Here is an 8027-nt window from a genome sequence, read left to right on the forward strand (position 1 = left end):
TTTCGGATAGAGGTGATTTCAAGTTATGGATTTAAGCATTTTTCATATATAATTTCTAGCCTTGTCAAAGTTTTTGAGACATGGCATAGGAATTTAGTGAAAATAAGGCCTTGTTTGGGTTTGTTGTGGGCTTCCCCATTTAAGAATTGCATTAGTATAAAAGCAGGAAGTAGAAGTAGTGAAACTTTTGTTGCAAAATTATCATTTGGTTAGAGGTTCATTTATGTAGATGATGCCAGAGGGGTCGACCCTTGTAAGGGGTATTACTTATCTGACGTGTGCCACATGGCATTTTTCATGTTGAAAAACCATATCAATCATCAAACTTATCCAAGGCTGAACAGAGGAATGAAAACAACCTTGAGTAGTACCAACCCATCGCTGTGCGAGCAACTACATTGGGCATGTTTGTGGTGTTAATGGATGAAATGGTTTTTTTTTTTGGCTTCTATACATGCTTTGTTCAGGGATTTTAGTTTACACTCTTTACTGAAATTAAAAACCAAAACAGGTGCTATTTCCATAGACCACTTCCACCTGAGACTTGTCTACATTATTAACTTTTTTTTTTTACGGGAAGTGATATTAGTGATTAGGAATTAGGAGGTGAAAGCGGGTTTTGAACCTAGGTTGTAGTGTCAACACTCACAGACTTTAATCAACTCTTCAAGCTAGCACCTTGAAGCCAATATACAAATTTCAAGCCCATCTCCACAATTACAAACATGGCTGTAGCTCGTGGGTGTGTAGATGGCATTGGATTCTAACCCTACGATAACTATGCTCACTAATGGTTGAACCCACTACATACAATAAGGCAGTAACTAGTTCTAATTAATTAATTAAGCTCTTCTTACAAGGAAAAGCCTGGACTTGTTCTTCGGTCTTCATCTATGACTATTGTTGGTTTCCAATGGGCATACTGCATCAAACAATGATTCGATGGCTCATTTCAAACTACAAATTAAGCTCGTCTTGTGTTCAACGGCTTCAACCAAGAGTCTGATCTTGATTATTATGAAACCTTTTAGCCCTGTTGTCAAGCCACCAAAAATCCATAGTGCACTCTTGATATGGAAAGATCTATATCAGTTGGATGTTAAAAACACATTTCTTTTACATGCATAAATCACTGGGCTTTGTTGATTTCTCTCGCCCTCAAAATGTTTGTCAACTTCATAAATTCATTTATGGGCTTAAACTAGCCCCAGAGCCTGCTCTCAACGTTTCAACACATTTCTCCTTCAAATGGTATTTTTCTACAGCACAATTGATACATTCATGTTCACTTTTCATTCACCAATTGTAGTGATGGTTCTACTTTTATAAGTTGAGGACATTATGTTTACTGATAATGTCATCAAATTACATAAGTTCATTGTTTGTCTCGACTTTGAATTTGCAATAAAGGCCTCAGGCAATCAACATTTCTTCTTCAGCGTCGAGGCTACTCAACTATCTTCGTATCTGCTCCTCACACAAACTAAGTATTCAATTGGCTCCAAATTTTGTGCAACACTCATTGCTACTGGTTCCGAGTAGAGTGGCACTTGATGGTGATCTTTTGTCGAATACCACTAAGTTCCAAAGCATTGTTGGTGTTTTACAGTATCCCACTCTCACTAGACCTAACATTTGTTATGTTGTCAATGAAGTCTGCCAATTTATGCATGTCCCTATGGATAGACATGTTTTAGGTTGTGAAGCGCATTCTTCAATATTTAAAGGGAACACTTGGATTTGGATTGACATTGCAACCGGGGCCATTGCATCTTCTTGTTGCCTATTCTAATGCAGATTGGACTGGTTGTCCCTTTAGTTGTCATTGTACCATGGGATTTTGTACTTTCATTGGTCCCAACCATAGTGACAAAAAATGGCATTTTTTTTTCTAAATGCATTTAAAACGCGTCTTGCATCTCTGACGAGTAAAAAAAGCGACTTTTTCATTTGTAACAAAAACACATTGTTTTATTCCAGGTTTTTTTTCAAGCATTTTTCACAGGAAAAAAATTAAACACTTTCTTTTTTATTGTGGGATTTATACATAATCGAATTTGGTGATTAATAAAAGTAAAAAAAATATGGGATTCGATGATAATAACTTGATTTAATGAATTTTCATTAGATATATATTTTTCATAACTTTTAATATATATATTTCATTTTTTTTTTTTTTCAACGTTTTTCCCAAAGTTTTCCCTTGTCGTTTTAAACCCTTACTCTGACTTCGTGACTATTGTCCCAGCCTCATTTCATGGGGCTCAAAGACATAACAAAGTCTGAGCCATTCATTGTTGAGGCAGAGTGCATAGCACTTCCGTTGAAATTACTGTCTTCAAAGTTCTGTGGTTCGATCTCTTACCCTATGATCTTTGACTATCCCTCACCAAGCCATTCCTTACTGGTTGTGACAACCTTAGCAAATCCAGTTTTTCATGCACACACTTAACATATCGAAGCTTGACGATGGTTCTCATTCGAACCTAACTACACCTATATTTCATTCTATACAATCCAAATTGAAGATTTGTAGCTCCCCATTGATTTGTGGGGTACTCTTAAAAATATCCTCGTCATAGCAAAATGGAAAGATTCTCAGCCAAATCTCTACAATCCAAAATCAGCATCCATAATGGCTATAAGATTGTTCTCTTTCCTTTCATGTTTTTATTGTCAGTAAATTAACATTCAATTTCTCTTCTTCTTCCAAGTAAATTAGCATATAATATGACGATAATTAAGATTAAGCCAAAACATTCAAAGACAGAGACTATTGTTTCACTACTCTTTGGCCTTTTTTTTAAATCATATAAACTATAAAGTAGAAGCTTCCCTTGCAGACAGTCACCACATTTTGAAATACTCACCAAACCTTAAATGACTCTGTTTCCACTTATTTAATTTACCAAGATGAAATCCAGCTTCTATTCCATTTTGACTTGAACTTGAGAGCCCACCTCACTCTCGACTCGAGTACTACTTAAATTTTGAAATTTACATGTTAGTTTTAAACAAATGAAAAATCGTCTTCAACGTGCATGGTTGACTGAATTAAACAAACAGAAAGCGAACCCACAATGTCAATGCAAATTCCTAAGAAACACATTTCACGAAGTTTAAAAATTCTGAAAGATTCAATCCACACTGAACTGAATTTAAATATTTGGGGTTCACTTCTCAATTCAATGGGGGGGTTGGAATCATAAGTCTAAGAAAATCAAAAACTCTCATTCTAGGAAATGAGAAGGAACTGGGTCCATTGTTAAACTAATGGTTAGTTTATTCATTCCCAATAAATTAACATAGTTTGGAGAAAATTAATTATAGGAAAACTATATGATTCTGAGTTCCATCAACCTCAGCAGACCCTAATCTCCATACCATTCAGTCAATGATCAAGATTGTATGTTGAATAATCAAATAAATAAATAAAAAATAGACTCGTTTTAACATCTCGTTCAACAATGAGACAAATGAACTATGGTTTTAAATCACGTCTGATAGATTTGACTTGTTTATCTGTCTCATCGGTGGATGATACCAAAATGTATCGAACAAGTCATCTCGGTCTCGGACGAGATTTAAAGTCATGCTACCTAGCATGCAATTCTATCAGTAGATTGCTTTTACATAATTTATTCGTGGCCTAAGTAGGAGGAAAAATCCAATTTAAATCATGGAAGCCTTATCCCAAAAATACCTTACATATATATATATATACCAAAGTAAAAGTCTATAGTAACAAAAAGGCCAAGATGAATAGCACAAGTTGCTTGAAGCAGTGTGAAAAGTGAAACACAGGCAGGTCCTTGATATAAAGAAGGTCCCACCGAGGTACCTTATTTATTGACCCTTTTGACAACCCTCCCATGTCCCCATCAAACAAATATATAAATATATTACCCTTTTTTTTTACTACAATACTAATTCTCATCAATGGAGAATTTAAACATCAGAGACATCATCATAAGGTGAAAACTTCTCCTACAGCTCTAATAATTATAATCAGTAAAAATCCAGCTTGACTAAAGGAAGGGAAGACAATATCTGCCAAAACAGGCGAATACAATCAACAGTAGGGAATGAAGAAGAAAGAGAGAAACCACGTGGGGTGGGGTGGGGGGATTTAAAACCCTGCCCCACTGTAATGATATTTCTCACACAAGCTTTGCCCCAACCGATGCAAATCCACCCACACCCACAACACTCCCTCCCTTTCCTTCGTTGGTGGGTCTGTGACTACACATGGTCAAAAAAGGTTAAAAAGTATTTCTCTGAATCTAGGGACCCAACCAGCCCCATCTTGTCCTCCCACCTGAGAAATGTACAAATAGCCAAAACTAACATTGTTACTGATCTTTCCTAGAACTTACCTTGATGTTGGCATACATCAATGGAAATAAAATGTGGGGAAGATAAAGGGACAGCAAAATAGATGCTCAGCATTCATGTAAATTGAATTATTGAGACTTCAAATTTAAGAGATCCAAGAGAAAGGTTAAAAAAAAAAACATTATCTATATTATAAGCATTTAATATCTGATGAAAAACAGTTATGTTTACATCATTTCTCAACAGCACTAGCTCAATCCTTAACCAGAATCAGAGATGAGACGATTACATTTTGGGTACGGTTGGGTAGTAAGAAAATTTCTTCCTTTCCCACACCAAGACCAACTTCTACATCAACCAAACAATGACACAAACACACAGATCAAAGACTAAACCCATGCAAAATGACAGCCAAGTTAGTCGTCACTGCCGCCTATATGCTTTTAAGGCAAAAGGGTTAGTCGAATGAGTGAAGATTAGTGGTCTCTATATGAGATACTAAACTGTCAGCACGATCCTTCTTCGTGCATGGAAGTTAGACTGAAAAAAAAACAAACCTCCATCTGCTCCATCAGCTGGAGAAGAAAAAAAAAAGGACCCCCAACTCTATAATGGCTTCTGAGAGTATAAAGATTCACAAAGGTTCCAGAGAGAACCTGTGAATGATCATGCTCTAATTATAGATAACACATGCCCAACAAAAATATCCAAATCAGCTTTAGCTCCACCTTTACCATCTTCTACTATGCCAGTCAATTAAAACTAAACTACCTGTACGGACACTTTGCCCTGATCAAAGCCTAACCATTTTTTATACTTCCACCTTCCATACAATATTATCACGGTTGCCATCACGGGTTTTATCCATTGCAGCAACTCTTGCTCGATGAGTCCCCAGTGCCACGGTCTTACCCCTTTCTCTCTGAGGAAGTTCACAGGTTTCACTGACTGATCCACACCTAATGTCCGCAGGAGGGATGAAACAGTCAATTGACAGACCAGGGACATTGAATGCCACTTCCTCGATTGTCCACACCTCTTCCATCCTCGTCTTGGTGTGGCTCATGGCCATCTCGCCAAACCTGAAAAGGGTCACTATGGAACGACCCGAGTGGGCAATCATGATCCCTTCGACAGGCCTGTAATCGTCGAGGAAAGAATTGATTGTAGTCTCCCAGTATACAGCATCACCTCCATTAGATTGGATACGTGTCAGGTGGGAGTCTTCCATGTGAATAAGGAGCCCAGTCCTCTGGCTGAAGTAGCCGAACAACACATGCCTTATGATCTCTGCTGGACCTTCACTCCTAGCCTTCAATGTCAGCGGATCTGCACATAACTTGAGGATGAAGCAATCCTCTCCATTTACTTTCTTCTCACCAATGCATCTTGCATGAGCGAACATGCTGGCTGTTGTTCTGGGATCAAGACCCTGAAAATTAACAGAGCTCACATCTGAATATGATCAGGTGGCTAAGAGCATAGTAACAAAATTCAGATTTGGTATTTATTCGGTGGGGGCTTAATTCGGTTAATTCAGATAAATTCGGGAATGTTTCGTAAAAAAAAAAAAAAGGGAAAAAGTATACCAATAGTTTTTTTAGGTTTCTTACCAAAATCCATCATACTCGACCTCTCTAAAAACCCTTATCTTGTTCTTGAGATTTAAATGTTGAAGAAAATAAATTTTGAGGGTGAAGGATAAAATTTGTATCATACTCCAAGATTAATCGATAAATAACTGACTCATTTGTCTAGTCCCTAATTTGGAGAATTTTGTGACTATGGGTTCAGAGCATTCTTTATTGGCCAGGCTAAGAAAATCAAATTAATTGGAAGTTTGAGGACTTGAACTAACAAGGGAAATTTCACCTGAAGTGCACGACGCAAAGGCCTGACAGGCCCTTTAGCAGCATGAGCGCCAAGCCATGGGGTGTGCCTCCAGACGAGCTTGCCATTGCAACCCGCATGAACCTTGCTGCCCCCGACTGCAAGCTCCACGTACCACATGTCTGGAGACATCTTCCATAGAACGAACCCACCCGTTTCAGCAGCTCTAGAGGCGTTCCGGGTTCTCATGACTTTTGTGGCTGTCTCGATCTCAGCAGCTAGCATCTTCACCTTTCCCATGACATAGGCATTGCGAATGGAGTTCTGCAGCTTTACACCTCCTGAAGCAGCTGTGTATTGCTGCAATATATACTGAGCGGACGAAGTTTCCTGCAACAGTAACCACGCAGTGAAAACGGAGTTAATTTACAGGGTTTTAGTAAATCAAAGGAGAAGGAAGAATCTCAAAACAGAGAATGATTCTCTCTATGCCCTCTAACATTACTCTAACAAAACAATTTTTAGCCATCAACACCAATTCCTCTAACCATCAACATCTCATTAAGATGCAAATTTAAGAACTTTCTTGTTCTGCTCTCCAAATAAAGGCAACACAGAGATACTCATTTACATGCTTCCCTACAAATAGCAACAATCTCACGACCCATCTTAGAATTAAAGAAATTTGAGGGAAGAATTAAAGAACAGTGCTTCCATGTGAACATTCACAAAATTAAAACAAAACCCAAAATAAGCATTCCTCTACAGAAAACCAAAACTAAAAACACACACAAAATAAAAGAAAGAAAGAAAAAGATAGACAAATCCATTTTCTCTGAAACTCAAACCTACCCAAACGCACAAAAAAAAAAAAATTTGTTTTACCAAAGAAAAAACTCTCAAGAAAACAAACGCTTCTGAAAATGAAGACTTGTTTGGATTGCCATTTACGCGCAATAGTAGAAAAACAGCCTCAAGAGCTTCTTTGAGCGAGAAAATGTGGTAAAATAAATGTCAAAAACTGATGAAATTTGGAAACTGAGAAAGAAAGAAAGGGGGACTCACAATGGGTGTGTCTTTGATACTAAGGTGAGGGAGAGGATCAGAGGTGCTAACGTGCACCGGGGCGAGAGGAGCACCCATGACACCAAGCAGGAGCCTCAGATCGGACCGTTTATAAGCGTTAGAAGAAACGGATGGAGTCCGAGAGAGCTGACCCTTCATCCAATGTCCCCAACCTTCCCTCTTCGAATCCCCATTCTCAGACCCATCTTGATCAGGCCCTTCCATCACTGGCCTCAGACTCCCAGATCTACAGATCAACGGCTCAGGATGAGCCACGTGTTGTTGCTTCTTCCTCCTAAGAAGCCCTGACATAGGGGACCCACTCCTCGCTGGACTCTTCGCCCTCGAACTAGACCTCGACCTTGCTGGTGATAGAGCTCTCACTACATCTTCTCTCAATGCCGAGAAGAACCCTTGTTTTCTCTCCATCTCTAAAAACCCTAACCCTAAAAACAACAAAAACAAAAACAATAGAAAGAAAGCAACCGGTTTGTTCTTGTTTTTCTCAGAGAGAAGACGAAAAGAAAGAGAGAGTTCTCCTCATAGATGGATCTCAGAAGGTTTTAGAACAGATACGATCCAGAGATGGCGAAGTGTTTATATGTTCTGTTGAGAGAGAGTCTAGAGAACTATTCACTGAAAAGTAACTGAAGTGAAGAGAAGAACGACTACAGACTACAGACTACAGAGAAAGCGAGTGTGTTTTCTTTGGAGAAAATGGTGGGTGGCCTCGCTCAGCTCAAATGCAGAATCCGATAGCAATAAACAATATTTATTATTTATTTAAAAGGGTGATT

The 8027-nt window shown here is 38.4% G+C and overlaps 1 protein-coding gene across 1 annotated transcript; it reads right to left on the reverse strand.

The window, feature by feature from the left end:
- Positions 1-4946: 4946 nt before the first annotated feature.
- On the reverse strand, positions 4947-7975 carry LOC147407059 (uncharacterized). The gene is made up of 3 exons (XM_086435453.1): positions 7231-7975; positions 6208-6555; positions 4947-5767 (listed from the first exon to the last, which is right to left on the reverse strand). The coding sequence occupies exons 1-3, from the start codon at positions 7657-7659 to the stop codon at positions 5147-5149; spliced, it is 1398 nt and encodes a 465-aa protein (XP_086291579.1). The 5' UTR covers positions 7660-7975; the 3' UTR covers positions 4947-5146.
- Positions 7976-8027: the final 52 nt, after the last annotated feature.

This window comes from Akebia trifoliata, chromosome 3 (assembly GCF_017979445.1).
Source record: "Akebia trifoliata isolate Shusen 1 chromosome 3, ASM1797944v1, whole genome shotgun sequence".
NCBI lineage: Eukaryota > Viridiplantae > Streptophyta > Magnoliopsida > Ranunculales > Lardizabalaceae > Akebia > Akebia trifoliata.